Source organism: Salvelinus fontinalis, chromosome 4 (genome assembly GCF_029448725.1).
Source record: "Salvelinus fontinalis isolate EN_2023a chromosome 4, ASM2944872v1, whole genome shotgun sequence".
Taxonomy (NCBI): Eukaryota; Metazoa; Chordata; class Actinopteri; order Salmoniformes; family Salmonidae; genus Salvelinus; species Salvelinus fontinalis.
The window spans coordinates 17,832,357-17,856,581 of record NC_074668.1 but is presented as its reverse complement, the minus strand read 5'-3'; the positions used below and the strand labels follow the sequence as shown (position 1 = coordinate 17,856,581).

General features: G+C 41.4%; 2 protein-coding genes across 3 annotated transcripts; one reads left to right on the top strand and one right to left on the bottom strand.

Annotated features, from left to right (window-relative positions):
* Positions 1 to 11,525: 11,525 nt before the first annotated feature.
* LOC129853222 (glutaredoxin-1-like) lies at positions 11,526 to 13,214 on the top strand. Of its 2 annotated transcripts, XM_055919023.1 has the most exons (3): positions 11,529 to 11,912; positions 12,702 to 12,822; positions 12,962 to 13,214. In XM_055919023.1, exons 1-2 carry the CDS (start codon positions 11,706 to 11,708, stop codon positions 12,813 to 12,815), a joined length of 321 nt encoding a protein of 106 aa, XP_055774998.1. In that variant the 5' UTR covers positions 11,529 to 11,705; the 3' UTR covers positions 12,816 to 12,822; positions 12,962 to 13,214. The 2 variants fall into 2 exon arrangements, with proteins under 2 accessions (XP_055774999.1, XP_055774998.1); XM_055919024.1 differs by having other exon boundaries at positions 11,526 to 11,912; positions 12,702 to 13,214.
* A 204-nt stretch (positions 13,215 to 13,418) lies between these two features.
* On the bottom strand, positions 13,419 to 23,934 carry LOC129853221 (Rieske domain-containing protein-like). Its single transcript, XM_055919021.1, has 4 exons — positions 23,465 to 23,934; positions 17,844 to 18,059; positions 14,180 to 14,214; positions 13,419 to 13,855 (listed from the first exon to the last, which is right to left on the bottom strand). Exons 2-4 carry the CDS (start codon positions 18,028 to 18,030, stop codon positions 13,544 to 13,546), a joined length of 534 nt encoding a protein of 177 aa, XP_055774996.1. The 5' UTR covers positions 18,031 to 18,059; positions 23,465 to 23,934; the 3' UTR covers positions 13,419 to 13,543.
* Between the last annotated feature and the right edge of the window lie 291 nt (positions 23,935 to 24,225).

The window sequence follows — 24,225 nt, the reverse complement described above, 5'->3', positions numbered from 1 at the left end:
ACAACCGTAAGGCTCTCCAGAGGGTAGTGTGGTCTGCACAATGCATCACCGGGGGCAAACTACCTGCCCTCCAGGATACCTACACCCCCCGATGTCACAGGAAGGCCAAAAAGATCTTTAAGGACAACAACCACCCGAGCCACTGCCTGTTCGCCCCGCTATCATCCAGAAGGCAAGGTCAGTACAGGTGCATCAAAGCGGGGACCGAGAGACTGATAAACAGCTTCTATCTCAAGGCCATCAGACTGTTAAACAGCCATCACTAACATTGAGTGGCTGCTGCCAACATACTGACTCATCTCTAGCCACTTTAATAACGAAAAAAATGATGTAATAAATGTTTACATAACCTACATTACTCATCTCATATGTATATACTGTACTCTATACCATCTACTGCATCTTGCCTATGCCGTTCGGCCATCGCTCATTCATATATGTTTATGTACATATTCTTATTCATTCCTTTATACACACAAGTGTAAGGTAGTTGTTGTGAAATTGTTAGGTTAGATATTACTGCATGGTCGGAACTAGAAGCACAAGCATTTTGCTACACTCGCATCAACATCTGCTAACCATGTGTATGTGACAAATAAAATTTGATATGAATACCGACCTGTAGCACTCATGTATGTAGCCATGAAATGCTTTGAAAGGCTGATCATGGCTCACATCAACACCATTATCCCAGAAAACCTAGACCCACTCCAACTTGCATACTGCACCAACAGATCCACAGATGATGCAATCTCTATTGCACTCCACACTGAACTTTCCCACCTGGACAAAAAGGAACACCTATGTGAGAATGCTATTCATTGACTACAGCTCAGCTTTCAACACCATAGTGCTGTTGTGTCTTTGGCTATGCCGGATTAAGTGATATGACATGCTATTCTATAAAATCCTTTCTTCGTAATTAATATTACCTGATTGAGCTAATCATGTAAATGTAATTAACTAGAGAGTCGGGGCACCACAAAATAATATTTATAGAGCTGTTATCTTCCGAATAAACTCTTAAAGACCTAGTAATATTTTACATCAATAGCAGTCAATATTAATCGTCACCTTAATTCAGTCTCATCTGAAAGTTGTAAATTCTTGGTTATCTTCACGAACCCTGGCTAACAAGTTGAATCAGCAATCCAAAATTGGGTTTAATTATTTATTTACTAAATACCTAACTAATCACACAGAATTACATATACACAGAATGAGTCATACCTTGATTACAAATTATGTCATAAAGGAAAACGTCCCTAGCGGGCGGAACAGACAAAACCTCAGGAGGTTTCCCCTCAGGAGACTGAAAAGGTTTGGCCCATTCCTCCTGACAGAGCTGGTGTAACTGAGTCGGGTTTGTAGGCCTTGCTTGCACACGCTTTTTCAGTTCTGCCCACAAATGTTCTATAGGATTGAGGTCAGGGCTTTGTGATGGCCACCCCAATACCTTGACTTTGTTGTCCTTAATTAAGACATTTTGACACAACTTTGGAAGTATGCTTGGGGTCATTGTCCATTTGGAAGATCCATTTGCGACCAAGCTTTAACTTCCTGGCTGATGTCTTGAGATGTTGCTTCAATATATCCACATAATTTTCCTCCCTCATGATGCCTTCTATTTTGTGAAGTGCACCTGTCCCTCCTGCAGCAAAGCACCCCCACAACAACCGTGCTTCGCGGTTGGGATGGTGTTCTTCGGCTTGCAAGCCTCCCCCTTTTTCCTCCAAACATAACAATGGTCATTATGGCCAAACAGTTCTATTTTTGTTTCATCAGACCAGAGGACATTTCTCCAAAAAGTATGAGCTTTGTCCCCATGTGCAGTTGCAAACCGTAGTCTGTTTTTTTTATGGCGGTTTTGGAACAGTGGCTTCTTCCTTGCTGAGCGGCCTTTCAGGTTATGTCGATATAGGACTTTTTTTACTGTGGATATTGATACTTTTGTACCTGTTTCCTCCAGCATATTCACAAGTTCCTTTGCTGTTGTTCTTTGATTGATTTGCACTTTTCGCACCAAAGTACATTCATCTCTAGGAGACAGAACGCGTCTCCTTCCTGAGCGGTATGACAGCTGCGTGGTCCCATGGTGTTTATACTTGCGTACTATTGTTTGTACAGATGAACGTGGTACCTTCAGGCATTTGGAAATTGCTCCCAAGGATGAACCAGACTTGTGGAGGTCTACAATTTTTTTTCTGAGGTCTTGGCTGATTTGTTTTGATTTTCCCATGATGTCAAGCAAAGAGGCACTGAGTTTGAAGGTAGGCCTTGAAATACATCCACAGGTACACCTTCAATTGACTCAAATGATGTCAATTAGCCTATCAGAAGCTTCTAAAGCCATGACATCCGTTTCTGGAATTTTCCAAGCTGTTTAAAGGAACAGTCATTTTAGTGTATGTAAACTTCTGACCCACTGGAATTGTGATACAGTGAATAAGTGAAATAATCTGTCTATAAACATTTGTCGGAAAAATTACTTGTGTCATGCACAAAGTAGATGTCCTAACCGACTTGCCAAAACCATAGTTTGTTAACAAGAAATTTGTGGATTGGTTGAAAAACGAGTTTTAATGACTCCAACCTAAGTGTATGTAAACTTATGACTTCAACTGTAGGTCCTGGATGGCAGGAAGCTTGGCCCCAGTGATGTTCTGGGCCATACCCACTACCCTCTGTAGCGCCTTAGGGTCGGGTGTCGAGCAGTTGCCATACCAACCGGTGATGCAACCTATCAGGATGCTGTCAATGGTGCAGCTCTGTAACATTTTGAAGACCTGGGGACCTATGTCAAATCTTTTCAGTCTCGTGAGGGGAAAAGGTGTTGTTGTGCCCTCTTCACAACTGTCTTGGTATGTTTGATCTGTGGATCTGTTGGGGCGGTATGCGAATTGGAGTGGGCCTGGGATGATGGTCTGTAGTGTCTGGGATGATGGTGTTGATATGAGCCATATGAGCATTTTAAAGCATTTTATGGCTACAGATGTGAGTGCTACCGGGCGATAGTCATTTAGACAGGTTACCTTGGCATTCTTGTGCACAGGTACTATGGTGGTCTGCTTGAAACATGTAGGTATTACAGACTGGGTAAGGGAGAGGTTGAAAATGTCAGTGAAGACACTTGCCAGCTGGTCAGTGCATGCTCCGAGTACGCGTCTTGGTAATCCGTCTGGTCCTGCGGCCGTGTGAATGTTAACCTGTTTAAAGGTCTTACTCACATCGGCTATGGAGAGCGTGATCACAGTCTTCGGAAACAGCTCATGCTCTCATGCAAGGTTCAGTGTTACTTGCCTCGAAGCGAGCATAGACGTATTTAGCTCATCTGGTAGGCTCGCATCACTGGACATCTCACGGCTGGGTTTCTCTTTGCAATCCATGATAGTTTGCAATCCCTGTCACATCCGATGAGCATCAGAACTGGTGTAGTAGGATTCGAGCTTGGTCCTGTATTGACGTTTGCCTGTTTGATGGTTTGTCAGAGGGTGTAGGAGGAATTCTTATGAGAGTCCAAATTAGTGTCCCTCTACCTGAAAGTGGCAGCCCTTTAGCTCAGTGCGGATGTTGCCTGTAATCCATGCCTTCTGGTTGGGATATGTATGTAGGGTCACTGTGGGGACGAAGTCGTTGGTGCACTCATTAAGGAATCCGGTGACTTATGTGGTAAATTCCTCAATACCATCGGATGAATCGTGTTGGAACATATTCCAGTCTCTGCTAGCGAAACAATCCTGAAGCTTAGCATCTGCTTCATTGGACCTCTTCCGTTTTAAGCGCATCATCGGTACTTCCTGTTTGAGTTTTTGCTTGTAAGCAGGAATCAGGAGGATAGAGTATTGGTCAGATTTGCCAAATGGAGGGCAAGGGTAAGCTTTGCATGCGTCTCTGTGTGTGAAGTAAAGGTGATCTAGAGTTTTTTCACCTCTAGTTGCACAGGGGACATGCTGGTAGAAATGATGTAAACCGGATTTCAGTTTTCCTGCATTAAAATGACTGGCCACTAGGAGCGCCGCCTCTGGATAAGAATTTTCTTCTTTGCTTATGAAAAAACTCCATCAAGACTGTTGGAAAAGCATTCCAGGTGAAGCTGGTTGAGAGAATGCCAAGAGTGTGCAAAGCTGTCATCAAGGCAAAGGGTGTCTATTTTGAAAAATCTAAAATATATATATTGATTTGTTTAACAATGTTTTGGTTACTACATGATTCAATATGTGTTATATCACAGTTTTGATTACTTCACTATTATTCTACAATGTAGAAAATAGTAAAAATAAAGAAAAACCCTTGAATGAGTAGGTGTGTCCAAACTTTTTACTGGTACTGTATATTTTCCATGTCCGTGTTCAGCCACACCTCTGAGAAACATAGGATATTGCAGTTCTTTAGATCACGTGGATAGGATAGTCTTGACCGGAGCTCATCCAATTTATTCTCCAATGATTGCACGTTCGCCAATAGAACGGAGCGTAGGGGCTGTTTATCTACTCTCCGACTAGTCTCTTCAGCTATCCTACACGCCGGGCTCTAAAGCGCCTCCTTCTCTGAGTGTCGGGGATTTGGGCCTGGTCCGGGTTAATAAATATGTCCTTCGCCTCTGACTCATTGAAGTAGAAGTCCTCATCCAAATCAAGGTTAGTGATAGCTGTTAAGATCAGTAAAAAAATACACAACATAGCACAATTGGTCAGGAGCCCGTAAAACAGCTGCTATTCCCTCCAGCGCCATTTCTGTGAATTTGTGGTGTTATGTTCAATAGTGTATCTGTGTAATATGGTAGTTATGAGGTTGTGGTATAACGTGTTGGAATTATTTGACACTCAATGCATGGGCAGGACAATATTCACACGCTCATGATTGAAATCACAAACAGGGCGGAAGTATGTGGTGTACATGGCTGTGTGTGATTGTGCACAAACAAACCTATACATATCCGTGGAGGCTGGTGGGAGGAGCAATAGGAAGACGGGCTCATTGTAATGGCTGGACTGGAATAGGTGAAATGAAGTCAAACGTGGTTTCTATGTGTTTGATGCCATTCCATTTATGATATTCCTACCATTACAATGAGCCCATCCTCCTATAGCTCCTCCCACCAGCCTCCACTGATACATATGCAGTAAGTATGTACATGTGTACCACAGGAGGTTGGTGGCACCTTAAATTGGGGAGAATGGGCTTGTGTTAATGACTGGAGCAGAATAAGTGGTATGGTATCAAATACACGGTTTCCAGGTATTTGATTCCATTCCACTTGCTCCGTTCCAGACATTATTATGAGCCGTTCTCCCCTCAGCAGCCTCCTGAGATGTGTACATACAGGAATAACCTAAATACATATGTACACATATCTAAAACTCGCTCAGTCATATTTGTACTGTAAATGCATGCACACACAAAGATCCATATCCGGTACATGCAAAAGGACAATTTTAGACCCACATGCAGCAGCATGCATTCTCCCTAAGCCACACTATAAGGAAGTAGATACACACGTGTGCAGCTGCACACAGAATGCCAACGTGGTTATCATGTTCTCCATTAACCATGTCATCTCCCACAGCCTGTACTCTATCCCAATGAGGGACTCTATCCCAACAGACTGTTTAAAGCCTCAACCGCCTATAGGCCCAGCAGAGAGAACGAGAAAGAGTTGGGGGAAAAAATGATAAAACGAGTGATTGTGAGAGTGTGTCACTGCACTAAGGGACATAGCAATTGAAGAATACATCCTGGGTTGGTGTCAGGGTGGTGGACTTCGGACCCAGTAGGGTCCTGGGGTGAGATATCAATTTCTCTACTATTATGTTTTCCTCACTCTCCCACACACAATCCCTCATACAAGCACATATTTAATCACACATAGGCATACACAATATACTTTACATACACATTTTCCCAACTAAAAGAAAAACCCTGGCTGACCAAACTTGATCTCCCACACTCTCCCATTGCCCCTAAATAGTATCTCCTATAACTATATTCCCCCACCCCCTAGTCTCCATGCACGTGAGCAGACTCCAATGGGCTGCCGACCAGCCAGTGTGGGATTACATAACAAGTGGAAAAACGGGAACGGGAAAAGCACTTACACTGCATTCGAGGGACTTCCTCCCCCCCTCGACCTTTTCACACACACAACAGACTAGGGTTCAAATCGTGCATGTGCTTGAGCCTGCCTGGAGTGCCAGGTGGACAGGGGTTCTATTCATCCACTAAGCCTGACAGCACTAGTTGTGCCTGATTGAGCCTAAGTTTCAAATACTGTTTGAATCCTCAACCCAGGCTGGCATGGGCAATTCCATGGTAACAGTGATGCTGAGACTCAGATTTTTCACTTTAAATGGAACAGTTTTAGAGCCCCACAGTGGATGTGTCATAATACCCATAAAACCTAGCGGTCAAACAGGGAAATGGTTCCAATTGTTTTTCCACCATTCATCTTTCCCATAGGGGATTTTAGAAACACTTAAAATAAGGGCTGTGTTTTGTGTAGGCCTACCCTGGTGTGACATTTTGACAACTATGTAAATCTCTCTCGGACAAGGTGACTTTTATAAATATAATTAATCAATGCCTGAAAGCCAATCAGCTCTTTTTTTATTTTTTTATTTGTAAAAATAAATTTTTTCCTCGTGCGTTTGTGGGGGGAATTAGTGGTTAGGTTTAGGGGTTAGGAGTTAGGTTTAGGGATTAGGTTATGGTAAGGATTAGGTTTGGTGTTAAGGAATGTAGGATTTTGAATGGAAATAAATTTGAGGTCCTCACGAGAATAGAAGAACAAAAACGTGTGTGTGTGTGCGCGCGCGCGCGCATCTCAGTCTACAAATCTCAACAGTTGCTCCACATAGCAGTAAAACAGGTATGCCAGGTTGTAACAGAGAGGAACAGAAGAAGTCCTAATTCTTATCTAAAGGTACTAGCACAGTCTTCAGGAGAGCAGGACAACTTCACCACAAATAGCAACTTCTACAAAGCACTCTACTACAGGTGACTATCAAGACATAACTTGTTAGATATAACCCACTGAGCACAAGATGTTCAAAGGATGTATTTTCCAAAATATGTATTTTCAACGTCTTGTGCTCAGTGGGTTATGTCTAACAAGTTGTCGTCTACTCATCCGCCTTCAATATAGTACACAAATAACATTCTCAAAAACACATTAAAATAAAGGGCATAATTAGCATATAGTCTGTATGTATGTGGGGGTGAATAAAAGAATCTAGGAGATGTTTCCTGTGACAAGCAGTGGTCTTTGGTCACCAAATATAGCGTGCGCTCTGGCTAGTCTGTCAGGAATGACAATGTCTGGTTCCAGTTTTACTGGCCAAAACTACCTATAGGTCCACCATAAGCGGCTAGTGGCAGGTTAATTGGGGAGGACGAGCTCATAGTAATGTCTGAAACAAAATAAATGGAATGGTATCAAACACAAACACCTGGTTTCCATGTGTTTGATACCATTCCATTCACTCCATTCCATAATGTGTTATTAGCCGTCCTCACCTCACTAGTCTCCTGTGAATTCCACATATGCCATGGACAGTCTAGAAGACTGTGAAATTAAACTGATTACCAGGAGTAACAAGATCGAGGAACACAGTGGGGAGCTGACTGCTCAGTAGGACACGGGATGGGTACAGTAAACAGGAGAGGGGGCAGATATGGTGTGTTAGAAGTGCTGTTTAGTATGAAAATACAAGGAGTGAGAAGAGCCTGTGCCATATGTGTGTGATGTGGTTAGTTAGCATGTCTTCTCTGTATTCCTGTCCTGACCCTTGACCCGAACCTCTGCTCATATCATCAATACAATCACCAATGTACCTGACTCTCTTCACCTCCCTTTCCCTGCCAGGCTACCACCCACTCACCATGAACCTACCACACCAGTGATAATATTCAGAGGTGTCACAGGGAAACGTGCCCCCAACGATTTGTCCTGTAAAAATAAAAACAGATTAATTTATAGATTGTTGTTTCTCTGTAATACTACTAGCCAGCTAGCAATTTTATGAAGTTTGCTTTAGCTAGTCCAGATTGGGAACCTATCTCCCAACCTCATAACTAGCTACAAAGAAGCCTTTTCAGGCTATCAATCGAGTTAGAGTAGCTAGCTTGTCTAACTATCTTAGCTAGCATGTGTGCTGGCAATGTTGGTATACATTAGAAAAGCAAGCAACTACTAAATATACTGAATAAGACTCACATTCCTTTCAATCTTTTACACGGATTTTAGCAGAGATTCAAAGAAGAATATTTAGCTTATTTAAAAAAATAACCACCAGTCAGGAGGATACAGACAGCTTTAAGAGGTATGCTTAGATATGCATAAAAGAGAGAGAAAAAACATAGAATCAAGCATAATGATTATGGCTCTAGGTTGCAGGAAAAAGCTGTTTCAGGTGTTTGAATGCAATATTCTCCCAAAAACCCCACAGCCATCCTTGCATATTTTTTTGCCCCTTCAGTTTTTTGGGGTGCATGACACCCCTGATAAAAATGCAGCAGTACATCTGTTGGCCTGTCGCTCAATCCCCCCTAAAGGGAGCAGCAACTGCTGTGGCCAGTCATCAGTCAACAGTAAGCATGAAGACACACATGCACATGTGCTCTCTCTTCCCTCCCTCACCACTTTTTCTGTCTCTGTCTGTCCTTCATTCCTCTTTTGAAGTCAGTCCCCCAGGCATGTTGCTGGAGCTTATTTCCGCCATGCCAAAGTCCCAGATGTGGTGGTCAGATCAACATACCGTAAGCAAGCTGCAGCAGTTTAGTCCCAGGGGCTAGGATTGGGGATGGAGGTGGCGTGAGAGAGCGAGGTGGTAGATGGTGAAAGGAAACAGGAGTTTTTCATTGGAGTGCTATTGGCCTCAATGGCCTGCCTCCTTGATCTGTGGGCAAATGTGTGCAAACTGCATAAGAAAGACCTCCTTGAAAAAGCCTGACTTGGTAAACTTGTTTAAATAAAATGGTGAATAGCATCATTAGGTATAATGTGAGCCTTCTGTGTTCTATCAACATGAACCTAGAATGCACACTGAGTTCCCTAATCTCTTGGTCAACTGTAAAGTCAAACTCTTATGCTTAGCATATTATTTTCTCAGTTGGACTGTAGGGGTGGCAGGTAGCCTAGCGTTTAAGAGCATTGGGCCAGTAACCAGGTTACCGTTTCGAATCCCTGAGCTGTTCTGCCCTTGAGCATGGCAGTTAACCCCCAACAATTACACCCTGGAAGCTGTGGATGTTGATTAAGGCTAGATCCCCCCCCCCCCCCCATACTGAACATTTAATCTTAAATCAATGATTTACCACTAGATTTAGACAAATACAATGGACATCTGTTGCCCGAAGAGTTGTGCAAAGTTGGTCGAATATTATTCAAAATGATTCACAGCTGTAATGGATGCCAAAGGTGATTTCACCAAGTATCAACGCTGAGGTGGGAGGACACGCGCAATCAAGAAATTATATATATTTTTCTTTCACTTTGAAAATGTGGATATGGTTGTGTAGATCTGTAGAATAAATTAAATAAATAAATAATGTAGCAAAATGTGAGGACTGTACACTGAATAGAAATACACAAATGGAGAAGGCTACAGTACTAGAGTACTGTACTCATTTCAACAGTAAGATCGCTCCCTGGTGCATTGCTCGTGTCATGACACCTAATTCACCATCTAAACTTCACTTACTCACTCATAAAGAAAACTGCCTGACAAAAGTAATACATTTCTTCAAAACTTAACATCCTCTAAATCCTTTCTCGGTAACCTCTAATTAGTACTACTGGCCTCTAGTCCCTCATCACACACCAGTTGCGCACATCCAGCCTCTGTCTAAAAGATGAAAACAGGAGAGATGTGTGAACTATATTCTGGGCAATTCTATGACATTTGCTGCCCTTCCTGAGCAAGTGAGACATACTGAGGTGTTCCCCTCAACGTACTGAAAAACACCAAACCCTTGTATGAAGAGGAAAATAGCCCGTCATTATATTGTTTTACATGATGGTGAGCCTGCCATGTAGACAACATGGTACCTTATCTTGGCATCTTTTGAATTGTGTGTTTTATTATCAGTCCAATGATATGTATTATAGACCTCGTTTTAGTGTTTAACACTACAGTAGAAGTTGGGTTGGACTGGACACTCCTAAGGTTCTCTCATGTTGGTTTGCAAGGGATCAGGGAAAGGAAGAGGTGGAAAGAGGCAGCCACACTGCAATACATGACCCCGACAGCAATGATACATGAAGACTGCCTGTGTCGTGATGCCATTTTCCTGGAAGGAGACAGCTGTGGCCATGTTTCATCGGTTAATAAAATACCCTCTTGCTCACTAGAGACACTAAATCAACAGATTATCTGTGTGTGAAAAGCACACCTATTCAATTTGAATGGACTATACACCATGTATTTGGTTACACGTGTTATTGTGTGTGGATATTTTTACATTTTAGCAGACACTCTGCTCCAGAGCGATTAGGGTTAAGTGTCTCGCTCAAGGGTACACAGACTTTTCACCTAGTAGGCTCTGGGATTCAAACCAGTGACCTTTCAGTTACTGGCCCAGTGCGCTAAACCACCTGATACATGTAAAGACAATGCTGTATGACTTTATGACATAGGTTTCCTACTTTTGGTGTGTGAGGAGGCATAAACTGAGAGCATTTCTTTAAACAGCTCACACCAACATTCCAGGTTAACGATGTAGCTACAACTTAAGGCACAATAATATATAGGCTCAACTTTAAGTATTGATCTTTGAGGCAATATTGAAAGTGATCTGGTCAAGTCTCTGTGTTCAACAGTACAGTGAAGGTAGTGCACAACACACAAAAAACGGGTGTGAGATTCAGTGTTGTAGTCTTAAAACTGCTTTTTGATAGTCTCTGTCTTGTCTCAGGATCGGACACCGATCTACTCACCGTCTTGACTCAGTCTCGAAACAATATGTTAATTGATGTAGAATCTGTGATTGCAGACTGCGGATGGCCAGGGGACATTTTGGCAAAATTGGTGTTGGAAAATAACTTTTTAGAATCCCAAAATATTTATTGGTTTGGAATTTGTCTTGGTCTCGACCCTCCCAGTCTTGGTCTAGAATCATAGTCGAATAAAGTGGTCGAGACTAGGCCTACAACTACACTTCACCCTTTCGTTGGGTAAGGGCAGACTCAACTGGACAAAAGTGAAAATGAATAATGGGGGGGTTATTTTTGTTTATTCAAATTAGTTTTATTACCCAGAACAATTAACACTTTCTTCACCAAATAGGCATAATGCGCATCTCACCACTTGCATTGTGATTTTTTTCACGCACCCCATAAAATCGAATACAATTTTGTACAACTGATTAGAAAGTGTTTTATAATACTCAGTTCTGTATGGATCTCATGTACAATTTTGACAGATTGAAATTTGAGCTGACGTGCTTTACGGGATAATGGGACAATTCTTTCTCACAACAATGCTTTTCTCATCCCTGTATTGAGATACGTTTTCTGAGTCACATCTTGCGCTGGCTCCAGTGTCTTAATCTAAACAGGAAGCCTGTCCGACCCCAGTGCAGCTGTAATCAAGAGTACGGTTGGAATCTATCCTGGCTATGGTTTCGCCAACTCTCTCAATTTCAGTCATAAATATTTACAATCTGTTGGATTACTCTATTCATAACGCTGCGGCTCTCTAAATAGCAACATGGCTCAGGAATTCGTTACGGCCAGAATTAAAGGGGACAAAGTAGTCGTGTTTCTAAAACCGTCATGCCCATATTGCGTAATGGCAAAAGATGTTTTGTCAAAGTATGGATTCAAATCTGGACACTTGGAATTCATAGACATCACTGGACGAGATGACATAAGTGAAATTCAGGATTACCTAAATAAAATAACAGGTGAACGAACGGTAATTGAATGCATGTTTCGCTTTGTTATCCAGCCATTTCTAGACTTTTACTAGCCTGTTTTTTAACTCTTGTACCAACCGACAGTTTTTCCCCCGCAGAAGGAGCCATATAAAACATTTATTTCGTATATGGGAACCCTTCAAAGTACATAAAAGTAGCCTAATTGTTATAGTGTATTCATACTTTAATTGTAGTCTTGCCACTGTCAGTCAGTGACTCAGCAAATGAGCCATGTTCAGAATGGCGGGCAGAAGTTGCGCAATGGGGTTTTGAAGCGCGCCTAACGCCGCGTGCACACAGGTTGCAACATTACATTGCTGTACGGTAAATGTTAAGTATTCTTCGCAATGTATGTACTGCATCAGAACAAAAATAATCATGCTACACATTAGAAACTTATTCGGTGGTTGATCTATTTCTGTGTCTGATACCGCACAGAAAAGCAACGCACAAATTGGACGAATCCAAAACACTGTGGTAGTCTGCATAGTCTGGCAGATTAGTTGCAGTGGTGCGGATTGCCTCCCATTGAAATGAATGGGCATCCACAGGGAAAGCATACAGTTCGACACAACCGTGTGCACAAGGCTTAAATCCATTCATTTCAATGAGTTACTGTAGCCCCCAGATTTCCCATTGAATTGTCAGCAAAACAGTACATTAGGGAAATGAAAACAATTTGATACTTTGCAATGTTGATAACATCATGATCAAATTCCTACATTAATTGAAAAACATAATATTGCTGCTGCCTAATAATCCATATGAATGTGTGTGTGTGTGTGAAGGTGCCACGGGTGTTCATCGGTAAGAAGTGTGTTGGTGGGGGCAGTGACGTTAAAGCGCTGGATAAGAGTGGGAAACTGGAGGGAATGCTGAAGTCAATCGGATCGCTGCAATGATCTTCAGGTATTGCGATGAACAACATGTCACACTATTCTGTGCAAGGCTTCTTCTTGATACTGTGACTGTGTAGGGTATCAGTTCTAGCTCACCTGTTTTTCCACACAGCCTCTCATCTCTCTGTCCTTCTCTTTTTTGGCCACAGACAGCTGTGAATATCTGCACCACCTGGAAAATCCCTTGCCTTCAGGCTGTCTGCTGAACTGAGACCAAACATTGTGTGTCATCTATAGCGCTGATGTTAGAGGAAGTTTCTTCGTTTGGCACCAGTCTATCTTCATGACTGTAGGCCTGTCTCGGTTCCTCCAGTAATATTCCTCCAGTGATGTTTACATCCAAACATCATTATATCACTTAACCACTATCTTTTGTATAAAATAAAAGACAAATGTTAACTAGTTCTGCTTTCGTTCTTGAAGTCGTTTGCTGTATAGACGCAGACATTACAAGTCAAACAAAACTGAAGAAATATAGGAAGACTGCACCTGTACAAAAACAGAAAATCGTACACATATTTAAGTGTGTACAAGTTTGAAAACTTGGAAAAGATTAAGATTGAGCTCAGTTAGTGCACTGGAGGATACGAAAGGATAACCCAGAGATTACGCTTTGAGCTGCTGATAGGGAAGTACTTAGTCAGTCTTGTACCTGCACCAGCCGTTTACTATTCCACAGCGCTAACAAAAGACACATTTAGTATTTTCCCCAACCAAAATGGCCCAAATCCTTACACTTTCCTGCTTGTCACCTTCTCGTGTAATTTCTTAGTCTTGGGCTGGGCCTTATTCATAGTGGCCCTGTATCTCTCTGTCTGGTAGAAGTCAGAGTCAATGGTGTCCGGTGAGTCGTTAAATGTGACATACACATCCCTGTTGACCTCTGTGACCTGGTGAACTCTCTGTTTGACCCCTTTGGAGCACCAGGTGGGTTTAGGGGGTGTAGCCGAGGGGTTCACCGCCTGGTACAGCCCCTCGCCTTCTGCCAGCGTGATCTTGTACTTGTGCCACGGACACACGATGCACATCCGCCCGTCAAACTCCTGGGCACATCAGAGAAATTAATGAATGAACAAACAAACAGAAAAACACAAAAGATTGTTTAGCTATGAGAATGAGCTGTAGGAAGGAGAGAGAAGAGTGGGGCTCTTCTCAAATGTCTGTCCTAGCTCCCTTTTCAAAATGCAATGAAGAAGATCCCTCCCGTCTGACACGGTCCTCCACTGCGTTTTGATGAGGCAAGGAAAGAGGACACAAGGAATCGAGGAGAGACAATGGAGAAAGAGCCTGGGATTCCTGGTAAAGCACAGGATTGATGAGGACAGTGTGGAACAAGTAGTAGGTCAAAGAGAAATCAGACGACTGACCTCGATATCTCCCTCCTGCAGTGGTCCACCGGTATCTGGCAAGATAAGACAGTACAACACCACTGGAATTCAGTGTCAGGGATAGATAGTATAGCCTATTCATAGACGCTAACATCTAACAACCTACATCACTATACTGAGAGCATGTCCGTTTCTAAAAGGACGTATTTGGGAGTTTATGGAGCTTGTTCATGTCTTTTGCATGCCCTGATACCACACAAAGAGCAATGAAGTGAATAGCGGCTGAGGTAAGTTTCTCAAAAACAAGCCATATCACAAAATAGAACATGTCTGGACCCTTCTACAACATTCTATTGACATTTTTTTTAATTATTTAATTCAGAAATAGGAAAATTCTCCTTTAAGATCCCCGACGCTTGTTCTAAAACATTTAAAAAACTTCATTTGCGGTACGGTTTTGGAAACATAAGGAACATATCTTTTATATCACAATAAATAATCATTTAAAAAAAGGTTAAATTACAACACACTTTTATAGGGTTAGGGTTCCCACACGGCCATATTTTCTTGTTACTGCGCTTGTTTACGGAAAACAGGCGGGAGACAGAGTCGACTACCTAAACTAATTAGCTATCGCCGAACACCTGTGTGTAGGCTAAATGGAAGACGGACACCACAAACATGTTGTCACAGGAAAATACTGTTGGCTGCAAATGTTAAAACTGTATATTTTGCATTTGTGAAATAATTTTTTTGTGAGGCCCATTGGAGGCTTGACCACTTTGGCCAATCAGAATGGCCTAAGGACACCCAAACCAGATGGGTCACCATAAAGCCCAAGGAGCCTGACCCTCTCAAGAAGTTGCTGTACCCCTGCTTGGGATATTTAGCCTGCATGGGCTATTGGTTGAGACTAGGGTTGCACATTTTAGGGAATATTCAGAGGTGGAAACTTTCTGTGGGAAATATATGAGAATTAATATTAATACCATTTAAATGTAGATGTTTTTTGCATTGGATATATTTACTATATCATATGGAGACAGAAACAAACCTTTTAACTTATCATAAGTAGACAATTGCAAATGATTAAATCCTTCCAATAGATGTAGATGTAAATGTAGTTATGAATTGAACTTTAATTAATTGACTCTTCACATGGGATGATTTCACTGAACAATAAAAGAGAATATTGAATGATCCCCAATGATCCATCGCATCTTCCAAAAACATTTTCAACATACGTCTGTAAAATGATAAAACTAAAGCTTTGGTTGTCTTCCTCTCAGGCTTCCATGTCTTCTCCCTGGACCTCCTCGATGTCCACCTCTTGAACATCAGACTCTGATGCCTCATCTTCACTGTCACTTTCCAACCTTGTTGAGGATGGCTTGTTGTCAGGCTCAAAAAGGCCAAAATTTGCCTGGATGGCAACCAATTTTTCAACCCTTGTATTGGTCAGCCTGTTGCGTGCTTTGGTGTGTGTGTTTCCAAACAAGGACCAGTTGCGCTCTGAGGCGGCTGATGTTGGTGGGATTTGGAGGATGATGGAGGCAACGGGAAAGAGCCTCAGATCCAAAGTCCCCTCCACCAGGTGGCTGATGAGATATGTTGGCACGACTGCCATATTGCATCTTTGGAAGTACACTTCCAAAGCTCTTGCTTGGAAGTGTACTTCGCCAGACTGTCAAGAGCCTTGCCCCATCCATGCCAAGGTGGCGAGACACGGTAGTGATAACACCATAGGCCTTGTTGATCTTTGCACAGGACAGGATGCTCTTGCCAGCATACTTGGGGTCCAACATATACACTGTGGTGTGTATGGGCTTCATGCAGAAGTCTTCACGCTTTTTGATGTATTTCAGAACTGCAGTTTCCTCTGCTTGGAGCAACAGTGAAGTGGGCAGTGCATTAAGGATTTCTTCTCTTACATCTGCAAGCAGAGTCTGAACATCAGACAGGATGGCATTGTCTCCCTCAATTCTTGCAATGGCTACTGCTATAGGTTTCAGGAGTTTCAGGCTGCTTACCACTCTCTCCCAAAATACAGGAGTATCATCCAGGAGTATCCTCTTGATGGAGCTGTCCATATCAGTAGACTGTGATATGGCCATTTCTTGGAGTGAATCCTTCCCCTCCAGGAGACTGTCAAACATGATGACAACACCACCCCAACGGGTGTCGCTGGGCTTCTTCAATGTGGTGCTCTAATTCTTATCACTTTGTTTGCAGCTATAACTTGATGACCCACATACCTAATAATTTCCTTGGTTCTCTTGTAGAGTGTATCCATTGTTTTCAGTGCCATGATGTCCCTGAGGAGCAGATTCAATGCATGAGCAGCACAGCCAATGGGTGTGATGTGAGGGTAGGACTCCTCCACTTTAGACCAAGCAGCCATCATGTTCACAGCATTGTACGTCACCAGTGCAAATACCTTCTGTGGTCCAAGGTCATTGATGACTGCCTTTAGCTAATCTGCAATGTAGAGACCGGTGTGTCTGTTGTCCCTTGTTTCTGTGCTCTTGTAGAATACTGGTTGAGGGTGGAGAGGATGTAGTTAATTATTCCTTGCCCATGAACATTCGACCACCCATCAGAGATTATTGCAATACAGTCTACTGTCTCTATGATTTGCTTGACCTACATGAACTCTGTTGAACTCTGCATCCAGCAAATTAGTAGATAAAGCATGTCTGGTTAAGGGTGTATGCTTGGCAAAGAACATTCAGAAATCTCTTCCAATACACATTGCCTGTGATCATCGGAGGTGAGCCAGTGGCATACACAGCTCGAGCAAGACATTCATCAGCATTTCTCTGACTACGTTCCTCCATTGAGTCAAACAAACGAATGATTCCAGGAGGACCATGAGGTGTTGTTATCGATAAGGTGTCCGATTCATCATTTTCACCTCAAATAGAAGTAGAGGGACTTTTGTCAGAGGTTGTCTGTTGTGAGCGCTGAGGGAACTTTATGCAGAAGTTAGATCAAAACTGAATCAATGTCTTGCAAGATCACATAATGATTGCATAAGAGAACTGAATATACAGTAATACCATAGCATAGTAGGCCTATAACGTTACGGTTACACCTAAAACTCCTAATTTCGAATGATATTTTAGGATGGATAGCTGAAGAGTCAAATTTTTTTCTCATGTACCAAAACTCAACAGAACGCACCACTCGGCAAGATATATGTTTGTATTGAAATAAAATGGAAGAAAGACTATTAGTTTGTTAACACGATCTGCTCTAGTTCGCTCATGAAACAGTAATTCAAGAAGATCTAAATGCATTTTACCATGAAACTGATTGAGAACAACCAAATGACTGGCACGAAGATGCAGTTTGGACGTTTCACTGGTAAAATATGAAGAATTATCATTCACCATTGACATTGATGATGGCCTATTTTGAAATTAGGTAGCCTATGCCTCACTTGGTATTTGAGGATATTAAAAATATAACATTTTTTTTAGACAACATGTGTGGGCTTAGGCAGATGTTGCAATTGGAGGATGCATTTTATGCATATTCTATAATCATAGTCTAGTCAATTGGCTACATCTGTTGGTAAAAACTTTGATTGAGAAAATTACGACATCATGAAGAAAAGAAAATTGTCGCTCCCTCACCCAAAAAATAAATACACCACTATCCCCAACATCCATTTTGCACACACCCATGACCCGATCCTTACGGTAGCAGCGCATGTCCATGGCGTGGAGCTTGCCCTGGTGGCAGAGAACCAGCACGTCCCTCCCGCCCACCAGCTTGGTGACACGCTTGGCCTGGACAACGTCTTCTTTCCTCCCGATGAAGTGGGAGGATGGAGGTGGCGATGAAGAGGAGGATGTAGGGGATGTCTGCTCTTCCTCAGAGAACATGTTGACAACTTCCAAATGTAGATGCACTCCTGGGAGAGAGAGATAAACATTTAGTAGTTTATGTTTTAACATCAACCTGAACTAGGTTTAAACTAAAGGGGCGGCAGGTAGCCTAGTGGTTAGGGCGTTGGACTAGTAACCAAAAGGCTGCAAGATCGAATCCCTGAGCTGACAAGGTAAAAATCTGTCATTCTGCCCCTGAACAAGGCACTGTTCCTAGACCATCATTGAAAATAAGAATTTGTTCTTAACTGACTTGCCTAGTTAATTAAAAAAAAAAAAAAATTAAATTAATTTTAAAATAAAATAAATAAAGATCACTGTAATCTCACGTTTTTTAACATGTTTGGGCTGCAGGGGCAGTATTGAGTAGCCGGATAAAAGGTGCCCATTTCAAACGGCCTCGTACTCAATTATTGCTCGTACAATATGCATATTATTATTACTATTGGATAGAAAACACTCTCTAGTTTCTAAAACCGTTTGAATTATATCTGTGAGTAAAACAGAACTCCTTTTGCAGCAAACTTCCTGACAGGAAGTGGAAAATCTGAAATCGATGCTCTCTTCTAGGGCCTGCCTATTAAAGTCCTTGATATTTCTTCGTTTAGATGCACTTTATACGTCTTCCACTAGATGTCGACAAGCAGTGAGAGAAGAAATGGAGTGTGTAACTTGATCTGGGCTCGAATAAATGCTCTTTGTATGACGTGTCACCAGTTTCCTGTTTTTTCGAGAGCGAGTCAAGGGACCTGGATTTGCCTTCTGTACAGCTGTCGTTATAGACGACTAATATCTCCGGCTTTGATTTTATTTGATACATGTGACAATATCATCGTAAAGTATGTTTTTTCAATATAGTTTAATCAGATTATAGAAATTTTTTCGGGAGTTTTGCCGTGTTCCGTTCTCTGAGTTTGTTGACGATGGAGAGATTTGCGCCACTTGGCAAGTGTGCTTGCTAAATCGAGAGGGAAAAAGGCTGTTCTAAATCCAAACAACGATTGTTCCTGACAAAGAACCCCTTGTACAACATTCTGATGAAAGATCATCAAAAGTAGGACCCATTTTATGATGCTATTTCATATATCTGTCGTACATGTGAACTAGTCGTTTGCGCCCAGGTTTTGGGTACTCTCTCGCCATAACGTAAACTGCATATCGTAATGAAGTTATTTTTAGAATTCTAACACGGCGATTGCATTAAGAACTATCATGTCCTATACAACATGTATTTTTTTGTTATGTTTATGAATAGTTATTTGGTCAGAATATGTGTGTCAGAAAAAGTGTCAGAAAAATATCCGGACGTTGTGGGAAAAAGCTGCTACGTTAGCACAATGTATAACCACTGATTTCAGCTCTAAATATGCACATTTTCGAACAAAACATAAGTGTATGTATAACCTGATGTTTATAGGACTGTCATCTGATGAAGCTTATCAAGGTTAGTCAAAAATTATATATCTTTTGCTGGTTTGTTATGATCGCTAACATTTGCTACTGGGGAATGGCTTGTGTTTCTGGCTATTGTGGTAAGCTAATATAACGCTATATTGCGTTTTCGCTGTAAAACACTTACGAAATCGGAAATATTGGCTGGAATCACAAGATGCCTGTCTTTCATTTGCTGTACACTATGTATTTTTCAGAAATGTTTTATGATGAGTATTTAGGTATTTGACGTTGGTGTCTGTAATTATTCTGGCTGCTTTCGGTGCAATTTCTGATTGTAGCTGCAATGTAAACTATGATTTATACCTGAAAATGCACATTTTTCAAACAAAACATAGATTTATTGAATAACATGTTATAAGACTGTCATCTGATGAAGTTGTTTGTTGGTTAGTTTGATTAGTTCTTGTTGTTAGGTTGGCTTTGTGCATGCTACCTGTGCTGTGAAAAATGTCTGTCCTTTTTTGTATTTGGTGGTGAGCTAACATAAATATACGTGCTGTTTTCGCTGTAAAACATTTTAAAAATCGGACATGTTGGCTGGATTCACAAGATGTGTACCTTTCATTTGCTGTATTGGACTTGTTAATGTATGAAAGTTAAATATTTCAAAAAAATATATTTAGAATTTCGCACCCTGCACTTGAAGTGGCTGTTGTCATATTGTGGCCGACCTCGGGCTTGCAGCCAGAAGAAGTTTTAAGCACAAACATGCATCTAATCTCTCGTAGACAGATTAACATATAAATGGCTAAAGTACAATTTTCGCGAGAATTTTACTTATGGGTAACCGAGATTAGCATTCATCAAGCACTCTGGCAGGCTCCACAATTTGTGTTGCATGTTAAGCCTTGTTCACGTTACCCATAAGCACGTTATGTTCTGCCGGATGTAATGCATTTCAATGACCATGTCAATGCCCCCTTGCGGTTGAAGGCTCCAGATCTCCAGGAGAGACAGACTCTCCTCCATCTTGCGTTACAAACACTACACTCAGGTTTGCCAGGGCAAGCTAAAAAAATATAGCCCAATGGCCTCTCAAAACAGCCCGCAAGGCTTGAAAACTAGGCCAAAACCTTTTTTTTGTAGCAAGAGAACAGTTGGCACATTTAAACCAATAAACCCTTTTCTGCAAAGTTATTGAGCGAATTAAGAAGGAATATCGGCGTACATATTTGCATATGTTATGACGACTATCTGAATTCCTGGAAAAAGTATGATCTTTTATCTCAGCATGTATACAGATGATCCCTTCTCCCCGTTTTTGTTTGCTGGAAATGTTTATAATGGAGACTTATCAGAACAAACTGTGTAACCTAGCATTTATAGCGGCTAAGAAATGCATTGCAATTAATTGGAAGGTTGATTATCCTGTCACAATGGATGGCAGAAATGTCAAGTTATGTATCACTAGATTTAATTTATTACAAGATTAAGGGTAAACTATGCAACTTTCATAAGGTTGGGGTGCCTTATATGGAATACCCTACTGTATTACAAAAGAGGTCTGTACTGAAAACATTAAATTTTAGTCGAGCAGTTGCAAATAGTTACATTTGTTTCATGGCACACAAGACACCTGTATGATTTGCACCTGTCTCAGTGGACTAATCCATTGAAGAGGCTGCGGGGATGTCACGGTCCAAGAATTTGGGGATTGTGGTTTAGATGCAAAAGGCACGTCTCTCTCCAGAATGCACTCTATCCCGCTATTTTGTGGGTATTCATTGTTTCAAAACTTAATTGTGTGCTGTCTATCAATTCCCCATTACATACATCACGAGTAGTAGCCTACATTTACCGTTAATTCCCATAATTTCTAATCTGCAATATCTGTTTGGTTATGGTAATTTCTGTTAATGCATTCAATATATTATTATAGTAATTTACTGTTCATTCTCATTTTTGGAGTGGACATATGTTTTGCAGAACTCTCAACCTATAATACACTTGTGAAAAACAAGGTTTTGTTCATTTCATTACATTTATTGTATTTTGTTTGAAACGCTCCTGTCAATGTTGAGTAAGGACACGTACCTGATTACGCATATAGAAATAGGACTAGTCTACCTGGCCTGCTTGCAAATGTAGGCCTATAAATGTGCCCATCTGGGGATGTCTGAAGTGCTACAGTACTTTAGGAGCATAATGGCAGAATGTGCAAAGGCCAGCAGCAGCGGGAGAAGGAGGGTTGGGAACAATTTTTTCTTCTGGTAAGGCTATCTTAATCTCTAGCTCCCGAGTCATCTGTGTATCTTCATTATTTAATCAAACAGTGTGCTTAAAGCATCAGACAATATTTTTTTGGGACAGGGACAGCCCTAGTAGAAATGCAGGAAATTAGCTTTAGATGCCCCCCAAAAAATCTGAGGGAGAACAAACACCCTGCCAGGTTATGTCCCCCCCACTTTTAAAACCAAAGTTGCACCACTGATTGTATCAAATGGTAGGCTATATAAATATAAATGAATAGCCTACTTGATGGCCAACAGATGCAAATGTATCATTCTCCACATTTAATGCGAGTTTCATTGTGGACTTTTTCCCATAACAGAAGCATCCAAGGGATGCATCCATGCTCAGTTCTTGGGTAGCGCTCGAGACCTAAGAATTGAGCATGTGTAATCCCCTTTGCTTGATACGGTTTTCCATAAGGAAAGTCAACATTAGATTCCAGTTTACTTTAAACCAACTCTGAGCGAATTCATCGAAAGCCTTTGGTGCGTCTGAAGTTGTTATCCAGACCTTTGTCGCCGTTATATGAATTCTACCGAGTTAAAATATTTTATGGAAAAAGGGTTAGAAATGGGTGTCTCCATAATGACAATCTAACTAGCCGCCCTACAACTGGTAAAAAGTTATCAGGACGCACTGCACTCACTCAGTAACAGCCTACTCACTGCCTGATAATCAGCAGCAGGTCACAGTGAAATCGATATTGTTTTTGAGATATGCCTTGGCGGCCGCGGTGCACTTTAGAAGTGGCCCAAAAACCTGCAACCAATAAATGTTCACCAGCGACATCGATTTTAAAAGTAGCCCATTTTACCAGGAAAACTGCAAAAATGGCTACGCTGACTACACTTGTCCGTTCAGTAGTGGCGCATTGCCCTAGCAGAGCTGGTTAATCTGTTTTCATGTTATCTAGAACGTTAGTGACTAACTGTGCTACTGGCAACAATTTAATTACGCTGTTTTGTCGACGTTTACGGACACCGGCCATATTCACTGACACCCGCCATATTCAACTGGTGTTGAGCGTTCGTAAATGCATCAATTATTCTGCGCTCTGGGACAGGTACTCAGACGAGTGCTCTGAAATCGGAGTAGATAGCCAGAACGAATTTACGAACGCACCCGAATGTCCATTAAGAAGGCGCAATGACTATACCACTTCACTAAATTACGGGAATAATCAAGTCAATAAGTGTTGGGTAGTTAGTTAGCATATAGTAAATACACTGGCAAATTCGATGTATTAGTAGCCAACGAATACATCGAAGCTAGTTAACATACCGGTACATACTGCTGTAAGAAAAGCGTAGCAAACAAATTGCCAACCAACAATGTGTAAAGTAATTTATTTGAAAAGTCTTTACATTGGTCCGCATTTTCTTAACATTTGTCAGAATTAGTTATAACAATGAATGTATCCTTTGGCTGCATATATTCCGACCATTTTCTTCAAATCTTAAAACGTTGTGAGCCGAGCTGATTTTCTGAAGAATTGCATTATGGGCCCTAAAAATCACTGAAAGCATCCACTGATTGTATACGTCGTATTTTGGTGAATGTGACAACCCAGAACTTTTGACATACTAAATTTACGGGGGGGGGGGGTGTTGAGAGAGCGCTACAGCTATTGGCTGAGTCACGTAATCGAGAGCACCATACGCGCACGTCGTGACAACTTTTTACCAGTTGTAGGTTGGCTATTTAGGCTGCGTTTCAAATAAAATAGACACTCTCGTCCACTTACCCTGCCTTATGTCCTTGGGGAATCCCCGCCGGCATATCTGTCGTCGGTCCAAACAAGGGAAGTTTACAACGTAAGCCCCTCAGCCCTCGTTTTTAATGGCGTTTGCGAATATACAATTATGTTCACTTCAGGGACTGAAACGCCCCATAATTCAATTCGCGATGATTGTACATCCGCTAAGAAAAGTCAAAACGTAAAATCTCAACGTCAATATGGAGTTAACATACAAGTGTAGGTAAAAACGAATGTAAATAAGTTAGAAATTATGCACAAACACGTCTCGTAAAAGTAATGATGTTTTTGTTTGCCTAGTTTTTGGAAATTTTAGAAGAAAAAAAATCCTTCAGAAGTTCCAGCTAGGCAGGCTAACGTTAGTTAGCTAATTCATTTGCTAGTTATCATACAGTAGGTGTATAATTATATAGTTAAAATAAGTAGACATGCAATCACAATTGGCTGTAGCGCGTGTAAAGCACCCACAAGCTACCGGTGGCTGAAAACACAATCGTTGCGGGATGAACGAGTGACACATTTCTGGGTAAGGGCGGTCCATTTAAAAGTCATTCCTTCCTCCCTCGCCCCTTTAAAAAAAGATCTAAGTGTTTTTTTTATTTTTTATTAATAACAAATCAATACAGGAAGTACATGAGGGAACACAAGTATATATGGATAATATACAATGGACCATTGAGCTAGGGGGTACAATATCACATTACACAAGGACCTTAATTAAGAGACATACATACACTTATAATTCTAAC

What these genes read in the sequence shown, in the direction of transcription:
- LOC129853222 (XM_055919024.1), top strand. Translation starts at nt 11,706, where the DNA reads ATGGCTCAGGAATTCGTTACGGCCAGAATTAAAGGGGACAAAGTAGTC. An exon ending in AAATAACAGGTGAACGAACG is followed by an intron (nt 11,913 to 12,701) that starts GTAATTGAATGC and finishes GTGTGTGTGAAG; the next exon opens with GTGCCACGGGTGTTCATCGG.
- LOC129853221 (XM_055919021.1), bottom strand. Translation starts at nt 18,030, where the DNA reads ATGTTCTCTGAGGAAGAGCAGACATCCCCTACATCCTCCTCTTCATCG. An exon ending in CATGGACATGCGCTGCTACC is followed by an intron (nt 14,215 to 17,843) that starts GTAAGGATCGGG and finishes TTATCTTGCCAG; the next exon opens with ATACCGGTGGACCACTGCAG. An exon ending in TGCAGGAGGGAGATATCGAG is followed by an intron (nt 13,856 to 14,179) that starts GTCAGTCGTCTG and finishes TGATGTGCCCAG; the next exon opens with GAGTTTGACGGGCGGATGTG.